Below are 20,354 nucleotides of genomic sequence, written 5' to 3'. Positions count from 1 at the left end.
ACGCATCTGTCTCCCAAGTTACTGCTAGGCATTTTTTAGCTACTGCTAGGGCTATTTTAACAAATTCTTTTTGGTATATATTTAATTTCAATTTCAATTCTGTTTCAAAAATATTTCCAAGTAAAAGAAAATTTGGATCTTGAGGAAACTTAACTTTTGTAACTCTTTCCAAAAATAAACCCAGTTCTATCCAAAATGTTCTATTTAAACATTCCCACGTAGAATGTAGAAAAGTAATTATTTCTTTATTTCTTTAAAACATTGTCTTGGGTAAACTTGTACCTCTCACTTTGTTTGTTTACCCAAGACAAACATTTATCTGAAAAATTAGAATTTAATCCATTTAATTTCTGTAATGGATATAAAAATTTATATTTTTTGTACCATTCTATACCGGACATTAATTGTGTTTGTCATAATATCCTGACAAAGTTCTAATCAAGTCTCCTCTTGCATATTTATTTTTAAATCTTTCTCCCATCTTCATCTTGACTTATAAACTCCTGATTTATACATTCCTTTTTGCAAAATTGTATACATAATTGAAATAAGCTTTTTAATATTTATATTAGTGATTAATTGTTCCAAATAATTTTGTTCAGGTAATATCACATTTGGACCCAAATTTTCTCTTAAATATGCCTTTAACTGATAATAAGAGAATATTGTATTATTTTGTATTGCATACTTACTTTTCAATTGCTCAAATGTCATTAAAGTTGAACCTTGAAAACAATCATTTACTGTTTTAATTCTTTTGTTAAACCAAATATCAAAAAATTATTTATTGTAAAAGGAATAAATTGATTCTTATCCCCATTTCTCAATGTATTTTACTTCATATTTTAAAAAGATGTTTTAACAAAGGAATATTTCTACCTCTAATTTTAAAAAGTCATTCAATTTATATATAAAATTCTCTGACATCTATTTTATTCATTTTATATAAATCCATGCTGGCTTCTCTCTAGTAGATAGAAACCTCAATTGTACTGCTCTATAATAATTTTTAAAATTTGGTAATTGTCGTCCTCCTAATTCAAATTTCCATGTTAATTTTTCTAATGCAACTCTTGCCATTTTTCCTTTCCAAATAAATTTCCTTACATACTTGTTTAGTTCTTAAAAAAATTTAATGGTATAAATATAGGTAGCGTTTGAAATAAATACTCTACTCTCGGAAAATATTCATTTTCATATTTAACCCTTCCTATTAATGTATAGATAGTTCCTTCCATTTCTGTTAATCTGCTTTTTTAAGCAATGGTATATGATTCAATCTAAATAAATCAATTTTAATAACTAAATATTTAATTGTATCTTTCTACCATTTGAACTGACTTTCCTTTTTACATTGCTCATAATCCACTCTAACTATAGGCATTATTTCACTTTTATCACAATGTATTTTGTACCCAGATACTACACCATATTCTTTTAATCTTAAATACAATTTACTTAATAACCTTTCTGGTTCAGTCAAATACATTATAACATCATCTGCAAATAAACTAATCTTATGCTCTTTCCTGTCTACTTTAAAACCTTTAATATCAAGTCTAATAAATTCTTCCAAAGGCTCTATTGCTAAAATGAACAATGAAGGTGACAATGGATGTCTTTGTCTACTTGATCTAGTCAATAAAAAGATTCTGATATTTGCCCATTTGCTACCACTTTTACTTTTACTTTGAAGAAGACCGCAGAGCCCACCTCACTGACAAAAGACAAAGGAGGAAAACCCAACACCCAACCCCAACCAACCAATTTTCCCTTGCAACCACTGCAACCGTGTCTGCCTGTCCTGCATCGGACTTGTCAGCCACAAACGAGCCTGCAGCTGACGTGGACATTACCCCTCCATAAATATTCGTCCGCGAAGCCAAGCCAAAGAGAAGATTATAGGTAATGAATAATTATTATTATTTGGGTGCTATTCCAAATTTTCTTAAGACTTTAAATTAAAAAATCCCATTCAAGTCTATCAAATGCTTTTTCAGCATCTAAATTAACTACGCTATGTTCCTCTCTTAACTGTGCTAAATGTATTATACTCATTAACTTTGTTACATTATCTGATAATTCAATTTTTTAACAAATATTTTGTTATTCTATTTGCTAACATTTTAGATATTATTTTATAATCTGCATTTAACAATGAAATGTGTCAAAAGGCAAAGGAGGAAAACCCCAACCCCCAACCCCAACAAACCAATTTTCCCTTGCAACCGCTGCAACCATGTCTGCCTGTCCCGCATCGGACTTGTCAGCCACAAACGAGCCTGCAGCTGATGTGGACATTACCCCTCCATAAATCTTCGTCTGCGAAGCCAAGCCAAAGAAAGAGAAGAAAGGTCTATATGATGATGGTTTAAAAGGATCTTCCCCTTTTTTGGAATCACTGTTATTATTGCTATCTTAAATTATTCTGGTAAATCATTCATCTCTCCCATCTGTTCTAATACTTCCATAAATAGAGAAATTAATAAATCTTTAAATGCTTTATAAAATTCAGGAGAAAGCCATCTTCTCCCGGAGGCTTATTAGTTTGTAATAAACTCAATGCTTCTTTAACCCCCTTTTGAGTAAATGGAGTAGCCAATACTCTTTGATCTTCTGTATTTAATTTTGGTAAATTTATTTGAGACAATAATTATTTTTGTCATCTTTTAACAATTCTGACTAATATGAAATTTTATAAAACTTTAAAATTTTCATTTATTTCTTGTGACTTATAAGTTATCAAATTTGATTCTTTCTTAGTTGCTATAATTATCATAGAAACCTGTTCTGTTTTTAATTGCCATGCAAGAACATTATGTGCTCTCTCTCCTAACTCATAATATCTTTGCTTAGTTCTCATCATATCTCTTTCTATTTTATGTTTGCAAAGTACTATACTTTTATTTATTATTTAACAACTTTATTTTTTTCTTCATTTGATTGTATATGTAATTTTTTCTATTATTTCATTTTCAAGTTGTTCTGCTTCTTGCATATAATCTTTATTAATCTTAGATGTATAACTTATTTGATCTCTTAAATATGGTTTAATTGCATTCGATAAAACAAACTTATTCATTACTGAATTAGAATTAATTTCAAAAATATCCATATTTGCTTTACCATAAACTCACAAAAATCCTTTCTTTTTAACAATATAGAATTAAATCTCCATCTATAAAATGATTTCCATCTTCTATTGATATTGCGAAAAATAAAGGTGAATGGTCTGATAAAATTCTTGCTTTATACTCTACTCTTTTTATTTTCCTGCAATTGGGCCAATATTAAGAAAAAATAAATTCTGGAGTAAGAGTCATGTCTTTTTGAATAAAAAGAATAATCCCTTTCTTTTGGATGAATTCTCCTCTACACATCTATTAATCTCATATCTTTCATTAAAGACTGTGTAACTTTGGTAGCTTTACTTTTAATAAAATTTCTCCCAGATCTATTGAACAAAGGTTCAAGACAAAAATTAAAGTCTCCTCCTATTAATACATTTTCATAGGCATTTGCTAAATTCAAAAATGTTTCTTGTACAAATTTCTCAACATCTAAATTTGGAGCATATATATTCAAAAGAATTTGACAATATATTATTGCATATCTACCTACTGGGTCCGTAATAATACTTTGTAATTTAACTGGAAGGTTTTATTTAATCAAAATTGCTATTTCTCTAGCCTTGAAATTAAATGAAGATGCTGCAACATGTTCTACCCAATCTCTTTTCAATTTTTGATGTTCAACTTCAGTTAAATGTGTGTCTTGTTTAAAAAAAAGCTATATCCACTTTCATCTTTTTCATATATACCATTAATTTATTTCCTTTTAATTGGATTTTTAATCACGTTAATAGTAATACTTACAAAATTTGCCATTTCACCCATTAATTATTATGATAATATTACCATCTCTCACTCATATCTCATCACTTGTAGTTCTGCTACATTATAATATATGACACTATTATTATCAACTATCCAGATGTAAAGAACATAAGAAAAAGAAAGGAAGCCCTGTAAAGATAGAGAAAAAAAGAAACCCCTACTAATGTTGTTATACAGAAAAACAACATTACTCCCCTCCATGTTATGGGCAGATGAATTGGCAGCTGTCAACCCCTCCCCGCCAGCTCTCCCGAAGATATTACATTTTATCTACTTAAACATAAACAGATCAAGTTACAAATATTACTGTTCAAAATGTCCTTCAAAAAGCACTCTGCTGCTCAGCACTCATCTCCTCTTCATGATGAATGTCTGGCAGAGAGTCAGCATACTGTTTAGACTTTTTTGGTTCAACAAAAAACTTGTTTTGGCTTCCTGGAACAAAAACCTTCAGGCTTGCTGGATATCTTAAAACAAAAGCTTAAGTTTTATTCCCCACAGTACATTTTTAATTGCGTAAATTCCTTTCTTTTGTTCAACATAACTTATATCTGGATAGAAAAAGATTTTATTTCCATTATATTCTAAAGATCCTTGTCTTTCCTTTGCTTATTTGGCTGCTAGTTCCAAAATCATCTCTCTTACTTGATAACAAAGGAATTTAACCAGTATTGGACGCAGATTTTGATATGATTGTGGTCGAGGTCTTAAAGATCTATGTGCTCTTTCTATCTCAATATCTCCCTGAAATTGCCATCATTTGCTTATTGAACTTATGCATAGTCAAAGACTTAGCAGTTTTACCTTTCCTAGCTTTCAGCTGTCTGTTGGCTCTTTCTAATTCTTCTTTTCCTTCCATTTCTTCTTCTTCTGATTATACAACCTCCTCGGAATCACTAGAGTTTGATTTTTCTTCTGTTTCCTCTTCTTGTTGAAGCAGTCTATCTCTGCATCCTTCTTCTAGCAATGCTCCCGTTTTATGTCTTCTGCGCTTGTGTGATTCCTCAAGCATGTGTAGAGACGTTTCTTCTTTCGGGACCTCCAGCCATTGTTGGAGGTGGCTCCACGTTGAAATGTCTTGAGTCGTCCCAACCATGGACTTCAGATGGTCACTACATTTGGAACAACTCCCAGATCATCTTCAAGGTAGGCCTCTCATCTTTATCTTGTTGAAGTTTCTGTTGTTTTTCTTTTGAGCCAGCAGGCAGCCTTTTCTTTCTTTGGGGACATTTCTAGGGTGTTCTCTGTTAGTTGAAATATTATTTTTTTCCCTCTTTTCCTTCTATCTCTTTCTTTTTTTATTTAAACACTTTTTAAAAACTTTTTTTGGGAGAGCTTGATTCTTCAACCTGATGCTACATTATCACGTGGTACTCCTTCCCCTTCAATTACTTATTCAACAGAAAATTTATAGTCCCCACCGTTAAACTTTGAGAAAAATACCCTCCTTATAGATAGACACATTTGTCAATATTTTAAACATGCATTACGGGTTTGTTTAACATTAAAACAAATGATCTCCTTCTATTCACAAACCTAACATGTCCTATGAATACTTTTATATTTAGCAGTTTATGGACTCTCACCAAGATCATCAAAAGACAATATAATTCACATGGGAATCAGTTTATTGCTCTATTCTTGCAAAGTGAAAGATATTAGCGGGTTGCTAAAGGCTTAGAGGTTTAAAACTACAACAGCGGAATCAACTTATCCTAAAGTTGCCATTTTTCAGACATTTTATCTTATTTATTATTTGTTATAGTTTCAAGTTTAGCACTATGTGAAAAGAGCAATGGATGAGAGGTGAATTAATAAATGATCGCAGATCATTTACTTGTGTGCTTGGACTTTAAAAGCCTTAAAATTATATGAGGGAAAGTTGAGGGAGATCAGTAGTTCTTCATAAATTGGAGCAATGAGTTTTGCTTGTTATGCACAAGATAGTCCTGACCCTTATATTTCAAGAAGCTTAATTTTCACAATGTATCACTGGCCTCACCATTGTATTATATGTAATTGCAAAGGATGCACAGGCCAGAAACATACCATTGAGTTAATAGTTCATGCAGTATTTATGCTCTCCTTCTGCTCTTTACAATTAATTTATCAATAGAATCCTTTAATTCTTTCTGTCATATTTCTAGCTTCCCCATAAGTCTATCTCGCTATTCACATCAACCATTACCTATGGGGTAGCTTTCTCAGCATTCACTGTGAAAATTCCCTGTTTCACTTTGTGCTGACAATTTTACACTGATCGCCATTAGTTTTGCACTTCCTTACATGCTTCCTGTGAGTGGGTGATTTTGGAAATGGCCGATAGGGGTGTTAAATGTGTTAATGATAATAACATCTTGCAAACTCAGTGCCAAATCACCAGCTGCCTCATTATTTCCAAATGCATAAAATTTCCTGCAGAAAACTTTCTTGGGAAAAACAGGTTGGCAATTTTATTAAGAACAATATTGACAGCAGTTGGTAACTTAACTGAGATTACCCGGATTCCTGCAACTTGCCAGTGAAAATCAGGTGAGAGACTTCAGGGTTAGAAAATATTGTGGCCTCAGTATGGCTTTCTTTAGAAACCCTGCAAGATGGGTTTCTCCTCAGAAATGGTATCCATAGATTACTTAGACCAGAGGATTGGAATAAGCTTTATTAGAATTGAAGTTAAGTTTGTGGCCTTTGCTGTTCTGCTTTCAAACCCTGGAAATAACTTCATGTGAATTATACTTGGCAGTTTCCCATAACCACACCAATGCAGATATTATTTCAACTGCCATGTTGTGGGATCCTGAGGATCACGATCAATAATAGCAAAATTTCATCACACACTTGAAGCTGCACAAGAAGGGGGTGATCAGCAGAGAAATGCAGCTCAAAGAGACAACTCACCTTGGATAAGAATTCTCAACACACAACTTAGGGTGGCATGCGTAACGAGGCACTTAGTGCAAAGCTGTTACAGTGCCAGCAATCAAGACCGGGGTTCTAATCCTGTGCGATATGTAAGGAGTTTGTACGTTCTCCGTGTCTGTGTGGGTTTCCTCTGGGTGCTCTGTTTTCCGCACACCATTCAGAAAACATTCCGGGGGTTGTAGATCAATTGGGCAGCACAGGTTCATGGGCAGAAAGGGCCTGTTACCATGAACTATGTCTAAATTAAAATACTAAATTAAGCTCGAGGTTTGGAGATGGCATGAAGTGGTCTTCGATATCTGCAGCCTGCAGGGACAAACCATGCTGTTTGCTAGTCCAGAAGATCACAATCTATCAATTGCTGAAAATGTGGCTATCACTGGTAATATTTATTTAGGATCCTTCAAAGATTACGTTAAAGATATTGCAGAATCTCACAATCAATTACAGGTGACTGATATATATATATTTTTTACAGGGTTGGCAATTTTATTTTCATTTATATCAAATAACATGAATGGTATTCAGGCGTATATCTCTAGCTCGCTTTCCATAAATGTAGGATGTTATTCACTGCACAGAAGTTGTAACCAAGACACCCCCTGGAGTACTTATTTACCTCGGCTTTCAACCCTTTAATATGTAGTTGATCTGTATCTCTTGTCTATTCTCAATTGTCTCTTCAGAAAGATCAGTAAACCTTCCCCTTATGTGATACTGTCAGACAATGTATTCATGTCAGATTCATACAGAATGATAACCAGCAGTTCCAACAGGTTCATACCTAAGAAAGACTCAAATTATTGCACATACTCAAACAAGCCCATGACATGCTGAAGGAATGACGCTGGCATAGCTGACTGTCAGCTTTGTCGATGGATTCAGTGAACAGAAGGTCTGGATAGACAGCACATCAAGGCCTCAGTGTTACAACATAAATATGGTGACTGCAACCAATGGAATGAGTGACCTAATGGAGAATGGAAAGGGCAGATATGTTCTTGATATTATTTGCCTTATTTTAATTTTTAATTATATTTTAGCATGTTTATGTTTTTAAATATCTTTAAATATTTTAAATAATTCTTATTTTTTTAAGAATTCATTTATATCTAATACAGTTTTCTCTCAGAATTATGTAAAATTATGTTGTGATCTGTGAGGAAACGTTGCCCAAAACCTGTGTATGCATGAAAACAGGCCCTTCTGCCCAACTTGTCCAGGCTAACTGAGCATTTGATCTATATTCCCCTAAATTCTTTTTTATCCATCAACCTGCCCATAAGTCTTTTAAATATTGTAATTGTACCCAGCTTTTCCATTTATTTGGTAGCTATGGCAGCTTATTCCATATATCTACCAACCTCCGTGTGAAAATCTTACTATTACACTTTCCCCTCTCACCTCAAAGCTATCTCCTTGTTTTAGACTGCCCTCCTCTGGGAAGAAGACAGTAGCCATTCACTTTATCTATTCTCCTCATCTTGTAAACTTTCATCCCATTTCTCAGCCTCCATTCCAGAGAAAACAGAACCAACCTATCAAGTTTTTCTTTATAAATCAAGCCCTCCAATCCCAGCAATGTCCTTGTTAACATTTTCCTCAACCTCTCAAACTTAATCCCTCCCATAAGATAGCATTCAGAATAGCACACAATGTCCTACACAGCTGTTTTATATTCTTGCAGGTTCTCCTTTTGTAAGGATTTAATTTTTTGCTTGTTTTATACTGTCAAATTGACCTGAACATTATCAAAATTCATCCTTATCAGAGTCCCTTGTTGTATCTTCTCAATCTGCTTCTGGCTCAGCCACAAGACTGAAGTAGCTCATTAAATTAATTAATGATATCCTATGTGACTGCAAGAAAGGTAATCTATCCTTTCTCATCCTTCTTGACTTGTTTCCAGCCTTTGGCGTGGTTTCAATGCTGCTTCGCCTATCATCCACTTAGCTGCAACCAGAGTTTTCTGGTCTCAATCGTTACTATCTAGCTGTTTTCTGGAATCACTTTCAATAGCTTTTCTTTCTGAACCAGCACCACTAACTCTGACATATTCCCATCATCTTTCTTTGCCCCCCTCCTCATTCATCCCTGCATGCAGTCCTTTGACAATAACATGTGAAATGGCAAAGCCAGTTTCCACTACATTGACAACTCTCCACTCATCCTCTCTATCGACTCTCTTCACTGTCTCAACTGTTGGACTGTTTATCCAACTTACAGCATTAGACAATTCCTGCAACTAAATTTCATCAAGGACAAAGTTATTGCTTTTGGTTCCTGTTCCAAGCTTTGTTCCCCAGCCACCAAACCAGTCCTTGGTATTTGTCTTGAAATGAGCTATACAGTGGAATGAGCTTTATCTTCCATTCACCCGGCTTTTGGTTAATTCATTTTTACAACAGTTAAATTCTCTTCTTTCTAGTTGGCACATTGATCTGTATATATCTCTTCTATTACTAATTGATTTATAGATAACTCTATTTATATGCTCCAGTCAGAACCTTCTTATCTGGAGCTGTTTATATCCTGCCATGAGACTGCTTGGGAAGTACTATCTTTCTTTGAAGTTTAGTGTCAGACATGTCAAGGCCGTGACCTGCCCAATGTAAAAATTAAATGCCTCAATACTGGGGGCATTGGCCTAGGGAAGGACTTGATGTTGGTTAATTTGTAGTTTTAGTGAATTGAGAACATTTTGCAGTAAAAGCCTTGGTAATATTTTTCCAATGACTCGAGGAGCCTGGTTAAGAGAGTTCAGGTTTTAGAAGCATGTCAAAAGGCAAAGATTACTGTCACATGGTAGGTTGTGCCACATGGTAGGTTGTGAGTTGTACCAGTTCTGAGGTTGTTTTGTAAATGAAATTAAAAACCTTTCCAAATTTTCAACTACTTCCTGCCCAAGAACTGAATTTTTTTCCTACTAAAACAGATGTATTTGTGCATTCTCCATGCACAAATCTTCATACAGTCATTTGACAATACAACCCTCAAGCTTCTTTCAATAAACAATGCTCCACAGCAGACTTCCTTCCTGTGCTATCTATGGAAGAATGGATTGTGTCATTTGGATTTACACCCTACTTGGACAAATTCCACCCTATCTACCATAATATTTTATTTTCCTGCACCAGGAACACACCATTCAAAATTCTTATTATTGGTTACTGATGCACCATCAATTACTCAAAGACTGAATAGGCTTTTATTCACTAAAGAACAAAGGCACATCCATACTGCTCAACTATCCTGCACTGAGGAGGGGGCTGTGGAACAGTCACTTTTATACACGAGCCTATAGGAGGGGCCACAGTTAAGCTGGCCAGTGGGTGTGCCCGACCAGACAAATACATACAACAGTTTACCACAGTTACAAAAATGCAACCTAACTCTCTAATAGAATGTATTATCACATCCACAGTTCTAATTGTTTATTCCCTTGATTTACTAACCCTACAGTTCAACCTTTAAAAATGTAGTTTTCCATGAGATAAGTGAGGCAAATGGCTGAGTTATGGAAAAGATAGGGATGAGTAAAGAGAGGGTTTTGGAGTTTCTAGGGTCAGTAAAAGTGGATAAGTCTCCTGGTCCTGATGGGATTTTCCCCAGGACTTTAAGGGAGGCCAGGGAGCAAATAGCGGTGGTACTGTCAGTGATTTTTCAATGATCACTGGAGGAGGTTGTGATGCTGCAGGATTGGAGGGTTGCTAATGTAGTTCCATTGTTTAAAAAAGGCACGAGGTGTCAGCCAAGTAATTAGAGGCCTGTAAGTTTGAATTCGGTGGTAGGGAAATTTATGGAAGGTATTCTTTGAGATGGTGTGTATAGATATCTGGATAGGCAGGGATTGATCAGGAGCACCCAGCATGGGTTTGTGAAAGGGAAGTCATGTTTGACAAAACTTGTTGAGTTTTTTGAAGAAATGACAAGAAAGATGGATGAAGGTAGGGCAGTTGATGTAGTCTATCTGGATTTTAGCAAAGCTTTTGATAAGGTTCCAAAGATTAGTAAGGAAGGTTCAGTCACTAGGGATTAATAGAGAAATAGTAAGATGGGTTCAGAGGTGGCTGGAGGAGAGACAGCAGAGGATCATGGTGGACAACTGTCTGTCAGGATGGAAGCCTATGACGAGCGACGTGCCTCAAGGATCAGTGCTAGGTCCCCTATTGTTCATAATTTATATTAATGATTTGGATGATGGGGAGATTATCTGGGTAAGTAAGTACGCAGACAATACAAAAATAGGGGGAGTGGTGGATAGCGAGGAAGGTTTTCAGGGATTACAGAGGGATTTGGTTTGTCTGGAAAATTGGGCTGAAAGATGGCAGATGGAATTTAATGTAGAGACGTGCGAGGTCCTTAATTTCAGAAAAAATAATCAAAATAGGATATATGTAGTGAAGGGGAGGACATTGGGGAAAGGACAAGAACAAAGAGATCTTGGAGTTATGGTGCAGCATTCCTTGAAGGTGGATTCCCATGTTGAAAGGGTGGTTAAGAAGGCATTTGGTATATTAGCCTTCTTAAATCATAGCAGAGAGTATAGGAGCTGGGAAGTGATGCTGCGACTGTTTCAGACATTTGTGAGGTCAGGTTTGGAGTATTGTGTTCAGTTCTGGACTCCAAATTATAGGAAGGATATAGATAAGGTGGAGAGGGTGCAAAGAAGATTTACCAGGATGTTTCCTGGCTTAAAATACCTAGAGTACAAAGAAAGATTGAAGAGGTTAAGACTTTATTCATTGGAGCGTAGACGGTTGAGAGAGGATTTGATAGAGGTGTTTAAAATTATGAAGGGAATACATAGACTAAATGCAAATAGACTCTTCCCCCTGAGAGCAGGGGAGTTTGAAACAAGAGGACACAAGTTGAGGGTAAGGGGGCAAAATTTTAGGAGAAACATTAGAGGATGCTTTTTCACTCAGAGAGTGGTGGCTGAATGGAAAAATCTTCCAAAGGAAATAATTGAGGCAGAATCAATTCTTTCATTTAAGAGGAGGCTGGATATATCCATGGATAGGAGGGGGTTGGAGGGTTATGGGTGGAGAATAGGTGGGGGGGATCTAGCGGAAATGTTTGAGTAAACCGGCGTGGACTTGTTTCCATGCCATAAACTGTTATATAGTTATATGATTGATGGAGCGGAGACAACGCTGGTGGAAGCGTTCTAGGAGCCGTAGGTGGTGCCGGTAGAGGACCCATGATTCGGAGCTGAACAGGAGTGTGGGTATGACAACGGCTCTGTATATGCTTATCTTTGTGAGGTTTTTCAGTTGGTTGTTTTTCCAGACTCTTTTGTGTAGTCTTCCAAAGGCGCTATTTGCCTTGGCGAGTCTGTTGTCTATCTCATTGTCGATCCTTGCATCTGATGAAATGGTGCAGCCGAGATAGGTAAACTGGTTGACCGTTTTGAGTTTTGTGTGCCCGATGGAGATGTGGGGGGGCTGGTAGTCATGGTGGGGAGCTGGCTGATGGAGGACCTCAGTTTTCTTCAGGCTGACTTCCAGGCCAAACATTTTGGCCTCCATCCTCAACATCCATTGGAGCGCTTTCATCCCTAACGTCGAAGTACTCGAGATGGCAGAGGTCGACAGCATCGAGTCCACGCTGCTGAAGATCCAGCTGCACTGGATGGGTCACGTCTCCAGAATGGAGGACCATCGCCTTCCCAAGATCGTGTTATATGGCGAGCTCTCCACTGGCCACCGTGACAGAGGTGCACCAAAGAAAAGGTACAAGGACTGCCTAAAGAAATCTCTTGGTGCCTGCCACATTGACCACCGCCAGTGGGCTGATAACGCCTCAAACCGTGCATCTTGGCGCCTCACAGTTTGGCGGGCAGCAACCTCCTTTGAAGAAGACCGCAGAGCCCACCTCACTGACAAAAGGCAAAGGAGGAAAAACCCAACACCCAACCCCAACCAACCAATTTTCCCCTGCAACCGCTGCAACCGTGTCTGCCTGTCCCGCATCGGACTTGTCAGCCACAAACGAGCCTGCAGCTGACGTGGACTTTTTACCCCCTCCATAAATCTTCGTCCGCGAAGCCAAGCCAAAGAAGAAGTTATATGATTTCACTGCCTGAACTGTGTCCTTTCTCTTCATTGGTTCAATTGTCACTCTGGCTCTATAATTTGAATTTCTACTTTTCAATGGAATTATATTTGGTGTGACTGAACCTAGAATATTGTACAAAGGATAAAGTATCGAATTAGAAAGCAGGAGCCTCTTTCTGATCTAAAATATCAGCACTGACCTGTTTGAATAGCAGAACAGCAAGATAGGCTAACTCGGTGGTTTTCAACCTTTTTCTTTCCACTCACATACTACTTTGTGTAATCCCTATGCCATCGGTGCTCTGTGATTAGTAAGGAATTACTTAAGGTGTTCTATGAGTGGGAAGGGAAGGTTTAGAATCACTGCTCTAGACCCAATTGTTACTGAAATATTTTGCTTGAGAAAAACTGTAATTGATCCATTTCCGTGCACATCATGAGTCAATTAGGTATGGTTAAAACAGTGGCTTCCAAACTTTTTCTTTCCACCCACATACCACCTTAAGCAATCTCTTACTGAAAACAGAGCGCCTATAGCATAGGGAATACTTAAAGTGGTATGTGAGTGGAAAGAAAAAGGTTGAGAACCACTGGACTAAATTGTCTATTACTCCTTTGATTTCTTGTTCCCACTTTTGGTACTTTATCTCAGTCTCTTAACCTGGTAAAGCTCAGTGTTCATGTTTCTCTGAAGTTCTGATTCTGGTGCAGAGGGTGGGTGGAGAATTAAGATAATTTATCCTTGGCACTTAATTCAGAGGGAAGTGAGACAACTTATGGTAATTCTGTGTGATACAGTGCAGCAGGAGGAAAGCACAGGTGGGCAGCCTCACTAACTCATCTTTGGCTCTGAAAATTTGCATACAATCTTCCTTCATTTAGCAGAGAACTTGATGACATATTTCTTATAACCTTCTGCACACAGTATTTACAATGAAATGATGATGGGGTAAATCAAAGAAAATTAAGCGATTCCCCTGTCTTACCTACACAGTACTCCCAGGGGAGGCCAGTATTGCAATTGTAAATTTCTAAAACAAGCCATGTACAAAAATAGTTTCCAGAACTGGGACAAAGAAAACTCTATGACCAAATGAAGAATGTTGATGGAGGTGTTAGTTATATTTATTTAGCTACAAGTTGGCTATCAATTTCCAAAATAGACAATCTTTTCCAGCCTCCTTCATTGGAGAAGAGCAGGTAGCCAGAGAAAAGGATTCAAGCACATTTTCAAAGTTTCTTTGAAGAAATGCAACAACCCAGTAATTCCTGGTCCATAATGATTTGAAGTAGAGAAGGGGTATGGTATTGCAAATCTCAAGGACATGCACTAAGAGCATAAGTAAGCCCTGCTTAAATAACCTCACAAACTACTCAAACTATTTACCATTAATCACCATCTCACCTTTGTATGGAAGAATCTGTGATTTTCACATTGACCTCATTAGTCACTCCAAAACACAAAAACTTCTTCAGTCCCAAAGGACTGCTCAAGAAGATGGCATTAAAACCATGTAATTGGATTGGTATTAATAAAAACAAAAAAAAATCAAAAGGTCACTAAGGAAGCTACATGGAGGAACTAATCGCAATAATGGAAGGAATATTTCTTGCCCTGTTTTCCATCACCTCCGTTTTTCAGCTATTCTGCTGTCTATGGCACGTTTCAGTTACTCCTCCCACATGGGCTGTTTATCTCAACCTCTATTCTCTCTGCAATCTTTGCTTGTTTTCAAGTTTTTCTTCTCAGTGTGTTGGGCTTTTTAATGGTCACCTTCCCAATTTGGCTCAAACTCTTTTTCAGTTTTGTATGCTTACTGCTGAATCTTCCATTGCTTCATCAGCTGTGGAAAAAAGCCAAATGAGAAAACATTTTTAAAAATGGAAAAAAGAACTCTGTGAAGTATGAGTTTGTCCAAGAGGTTCTCAGTGGTGTATTCCAGTCACCAAAGGTAAATCAAAGCTGATCAGATACTCCGTTAATCGCAATGCTCTGACCATTACTTATTTAACTTCCAAGGAAACCGAATAGTGCTTAGCCCCTCAACCTTGGCACATTAACAGAATTAAGTCTTTGGAGGCAGAATGAATGAGATGGATTACAAGCCCAATAAAACATAGAGCAATGTGTTTATTTTTAAATAGTAGGAATCAATGAAGCAGGTTATACATGTTCAGTATAAAACTGAAAGTTGGCACATCTGAAGGCGTCACGAGAAGTCAGCTCTGGTCCACTGTGTGCCTTAATTTAAAAACTGAAAACTCAGCTTCAGGTGTTTAATTTTATTGACCTGAAGCAAGCCAGTAATTCTCCAATTCCAAAGCCAAAATAAATTTCCCTTCAAATTAAAAATCACTTCAAGGCTCCAGGTTGGCTATCGTGGAATACTAGTCCTATTTTCTGCATTCATATCTTCATTTTGTTAGCTGTTGTCTTTTTACTCCTGAAACTTCTGAAGCTCTTTCAATAGAGCACACCTTCATTTATCTCTTGTATAGTGAAATTTTAACAATTACTATAAATAAGCCACATAAATTCAACTTCTTTCAAACCGTTTCCACCCTACGTTTTCCCTCCATCACAAAAAAGAGAATAAATTCTTTGTATATTGAGCAGTTTACATTAGAACTAAAATAAGAAAAAGATGTCCCCCTTTATTTGCTTCAGAATGTTTTACCCTCTTTTAAAAGTCCAAGTGTGCAAATTTCTGCCAGAGAGGACATGTCCCTGTTTGCAAATCACAGCAGCTGATTAAATTGCCATATTATGAAATTGAGCAGTATAGTAAAAATACCGTAATTAAACTGCACTAATGTACACCAATATACGGATCAATCAAACACATTTTTAGAAGTAAGATATGTACAGTAAAGGACCTCCCAATCCCAAATACTCTTGCTGGATTAATCATTTTATAAATATCCAATTTTACACAAATCCTGTCCATTAAGGGTGGCATGGTTAGTGTAGTGGTTACTGCAACACTGTTACAATGCCAGCAATCAGGGCAAGGGTTTGAATCCTGTGCTGTCTGTATGAGTTTGTACATTCTCCCCGTGTATGTACGGGTTTACCTTGGGGGCTTCAGTTTCCTCCCACCCTTCAAAATGTGCCAGAGGTTGTATGTCAATTGGGTGTAATCGGGCGGCATGGGCTCATGGGCCAAAAGGGCCTGTTACTGGGCTGTATGTTTAAATTTAAATAAAAAACAAAATAAAATTAAATAAAAATAATTAGAATCTTATCCTACAAAAGAAATGACAAAAAAAGATTTCAGTGATAACAAAAACAACTAAGAAATTAGGTAGGCTTTTAAAGTTAATAAAAGGCATGGTTTATACAGTAATCAATGGAAAGCAGTGTGCTTTCAATGTCATATTTTAATGATGACTTTTTAGCTCAACAGATTTATTTCAAATGTCATCTGTTGCAGCAGCAAGCAATTTTAGTTTCCAGGGCTTAAAAGTCATGCAAGTGTTCCAGCAATGCTGAAAAAAAATATACTACTCCAAATACTAAAAACCTCTTGTGATTCAAGACGCCTCATTCACTCTCTGGCCTTTGTTGTAAACTATTACAGCTGAAGCAGATGACGCTCAGAGAAGTTAAACCCAGAGGTTTCAATTCTAGAGGGTGCCTCTAAACTGTTACACATTATACATCCACAAGAGTCTATTTGAATTAACTCAAGCTTGGATTCAGGAAATTGATCAATTTCTGCTTCTTCCACATTGATGCTGTCGCCATCTTGGGTGTCAGTATTTTCAACTTCTTTTCTAAACATTTCAAATTTTAAATAAACAAATCAAGAATGCACGACTTTAGAGTATGAAATTGGCTATGATGAAGGACCTTCAACCTGAAATGTAAGCTCTATTTTTCTTTCCACAGATACTGCCTGTTGCCTAAACTGCTGGGGACTTTCAATGTTTTCTGACTTTATTTCAGATTTCCAGCATCTGTTCAGTATTTTTGATTTCCATTTAGTATTGATTCTGATATCAATGTGAGACCTGACCAGATTGTCCCTTCCATCAGCTTCAGTGGAAATACAGATGAAGAGCAATATGAAAGTTTCCAGATTTTTTCCAATCCATGGCAAAATCATTCTCAGCTTTTTAAGCTGGTGCAAGATAAAATATTGAAGGATAAACAGTTTCAGTGAGATGTTTACAAATAACATGTGAACAAATGCTTTCTAAATGGATTAGTCTAGAGAAATGTAAGCTCCTCTTCAACAGATATTCAATGGCCAAGAATATTCATACAAAAATATAATTTTTAGTCTATAAGTATCAGAGATGGAATGTCTCATTATCTAAATTTTGCAATAGGATAAAATTTGGCCACTTTATATGTAATTACAAGTATTCTTAGAAGCAACTAACAACAATTATGTTACAATTGCGATAAAATAACTTTGCTTCACCTTCCATGAAACAGTCACCGATTATAATTCATGTAAATAAAACAACTTGAATTATTAGTGCAAAGTCAAATTTTTGTCAATTGTAGTTTATCAACAGGTGTATCTGACAATAACTCTCATATCAATTATATCAAAATTTGCATTAATAGCAAGAATCATACACAAAATCTGAATTTAGAGATGCACCCAAATTCTTCCTTGCTATAGCCACACAGGTATGTTGAATCCACCAACTACAACAGCACCAATTAAATTAGCACAAAGCACATTTTTTTAGGCAATAAACAAGTTCATACTTGTCGAGTAGGATTTGTGTGCAATTTCATAATTTGGTAACAAGTGTTAGTCTCATTAATGATTTTTGCCTTTAAAATGTTAGCAAAAAGAATATTACTATGAACAAGTTTTATAGTTGTGGAAACTGAAATAAAAATAAACCAACAGTTAGTGTTTTCTCTTTTGAGTTGTGCATTTGTGACTTTAAAAGATAAACCAAGTTTCAAGTGCTTAATCTAAATTATGTACATCTACTACTACTTGCTTGTTTGGTTAAATGTTAAAACTGTAATGTATAGACTGCAGCAGTGGCATTCTGAAAGAGTCATATTAGTGGCTCAATAGATCTCTTCATCCAAACTTACCATATGACCATATTTTTTTAACCAACCATTTAATTTAAATGCAACTAAGCTACACAAAAATTGTTCCACCTCATCATTTCACCTCGAATATATTGAATATTATCATAGAGGAAGAATACTTCTCGGGTGACAGAGTGCATGAAGTAGGAAACAATAATTCTAAAAAAAATCTTTGTCTGATGTAGTTTGAAATTGAAAAATATAATTAACTTTGTAAATTAAACATATAAAAGAGAATACTCTAAAGGGGAAAGCAAGTTGTCTTTTTTGCCTCTGCGCAAGTACAATAATACCATAAGTTAACATGCTCTTAAATGGAGTCCTTGTTTATTCCAGGTTTTAAATATAGAAGACAAGGTCTGTTTGGAAATAGTCTTTGGTATTGAACTCTGACCTATGAGTTCAGGATTCAAATTTACCTCAAGTTGCTGAGTGGAAAATTTGTAATGCCTTAAGCATTAGAGTTCCAACAAGAGAAACAGATTTGTTAGATTTCACGCCAAATAATAGTCAACCCACAGAAGCAACTGGCACTAAAGTGATAACCACATTCAAAACAACACACAATAAATGGGACTTTGTGCTATAGCTGGCTCTGCTATAACTAACCTAGAATCCTTTGATGTTATTATTGGACGGGAAGATTTTCCAAAAAAAATACTTGATGTCAGAATGACCAGCATCTTTCCCAACCCAGAAAAACTGAAGAAAAACTGGTTTTATGCAATGGCAATGCAATTACAAAGATCAGATGCACTAATAATAATCTCAATTTTAACATAAATAGGACTAACACCAATATAAATTTTACGAATGTATATGTGAGTTAAAATTGAAGTTTCAACTCACTTGGAATCAGCAGGTCTCTGCTAAAACTCCTTTCAGAACCTCCTTTGTGGTATTGTGACGTCATGCCGCCAGCTTCCTGCTGTACGCTCGCTGAAATAGCGGGAATCAATACTTCAAGTACAGAACTACTTTTAAACACTTATCAAAATGGCACCATTCCAAGAGTACAGTATTCAAGTGATGACATTAAAAAAATCAACATTAACATGGATTCAACTTAGTTGCTTCACAACCAAAATCAATTCTATGGTAATTTGCTACAGTTACATGGTTTCTGTAAAAACACAGAACTTAAAAAAATCGTCCTAGTCCCTAGTGTTCTGAATCCAACTATTTGAGGGGATTGTTAGTCTGGATTAAATTATTGTATTCAGCACTTACCAATCAGTGTGTAGAAAGACTTTATATTTAAGTTGTCCTATACTTTCTATTGCTCCACTTCTCAGAAGAGCCAAAGGTCAATGTATGAGTGACTAAAGCATATTTTCAGCCTCATGTAACAATAATCTACTGCACACAATGACCTATTCTCCATCACAGTGGGGAATCCCCGATGGATGTTGGCTTGCAGACTCATTGAGACCTGGATCAAAGTCAAGGTGTGACAATGACAGTGGTGGATTTTTCAGATTAAGAGAGATCATAAGTAGGAGCAGGTCAGAAACAATGACTCTTAATTGGTGGAGGAGAAGCAAGTCATGCATGAATCATTTTGCTTGGGGTGGGGGTTGGAGATCAGTGGTTGCATTTGGACAAGGCTGTGTAAAGGTCATAATTAGATTGGGATTCGGACTGAGGGAGCCTGAAAGACAGATGCAAGTCATTGGAGAGTAAAGGCTTCTTGTGGGAGTGAGAGACAAACAGAATACCATTGGAGGATCCTTGCACAGATGCACTAAAGTGGGTCTCCATTGTGTTGTGAAGATTTGTCGCTGCACCAGTGGTCTATGTTGTCCCTCAGCCAAGATGAGAATAAACTCTCAAAACACAGAAGGAAGCTCATTGTGCCAAAATCAGTTCTGTTCAAGTGTACTCGTATACTTCTTCCCCCCAAATACTTTACCTACTTATTCATTTCCATTTTGAAGTGTTATTATTTAAACTGAAAACTACATTCCAGATCATAATAACGGGCTGCATCAAAATGAGCATTCAACTTTCTTTTGAATTTTTGTTAATTATCTTATATCCTGTTCTACTATCACTTTCTCACTCTCAAATGCATTAATTTTGAAAAACTATTGATTCTTCCTAAACTTCTTTCCTTTAAAACAATCTCAGTTCTTTGGATAAAAAGTCATCAACCTGAATCATCAGACAGGAGACTGCAAATGCTAGAATCTAGAGAAATAAACAATCTACTGGAAGAACTCAGTGGGTCGAGAAGCATCAGTAGGAGAAAAAGAACTGTCAATGTTGAGTCGGAACCCTTCATCAAGACTGAGAGTATGGAAGGGAAATGGCCAGTATAATGAGTACAGGATGGGTAGGATGCCAGTGGGAGATCTAGTGAACCGTGGAGAGGGGGGGGCGGCAGTTGATTGGCAAAAGGAGAGA

General features: G+C 36.4%; 1 protein-coding gene across 13 annotated transcripts in view; it reads right to left on the bottom strand.

Annotated features, from left to right (window-relative positions):
* Positions 1-20,354, bottom strand: part of LOC138751556 (retinoic acid receptor beta) — a 942,630-nt gene that overhangs the window by 119,909 nt on the left and 802,367 nt on the right. For 11 of the 13 annotated variants that reach the window (XM_069913985.1, XM_069913986.1, XM_069913984.1 and 8 more), the window contains one exon: positions 18,798-18,887. The exons of the other annotated variants lie outside the window; for them this stretch is intronic. In XM_069913985.1, the coding sequence (XP_069770086.1) occupies positions 18,798-18,887 (90 nt within the window). The remainder of the gene's footprint in view (positions 1-18,797; positions 18,888-20,354) is intronic. 13 annotated transcript variants of the gene reach the window in all.

This window comes from Narcine bancroftii, chromosome 1, assembly GCF_036971445.1.
Source record: "Narcine bancroftii isolate sNarBan1 chromosome 1, sNarBan1.hap1, whole genome shotgun sequence".
Lineage (NCBI taxonomy): Eukaryota > Metazoa > Chordata > Chondrichthyes > Torpediniformes > Narcinidae > Narcine > Narcine bancroftii.
This window is presented reverse-complemented; position numbering and strand designations above follow the sequence as displayed.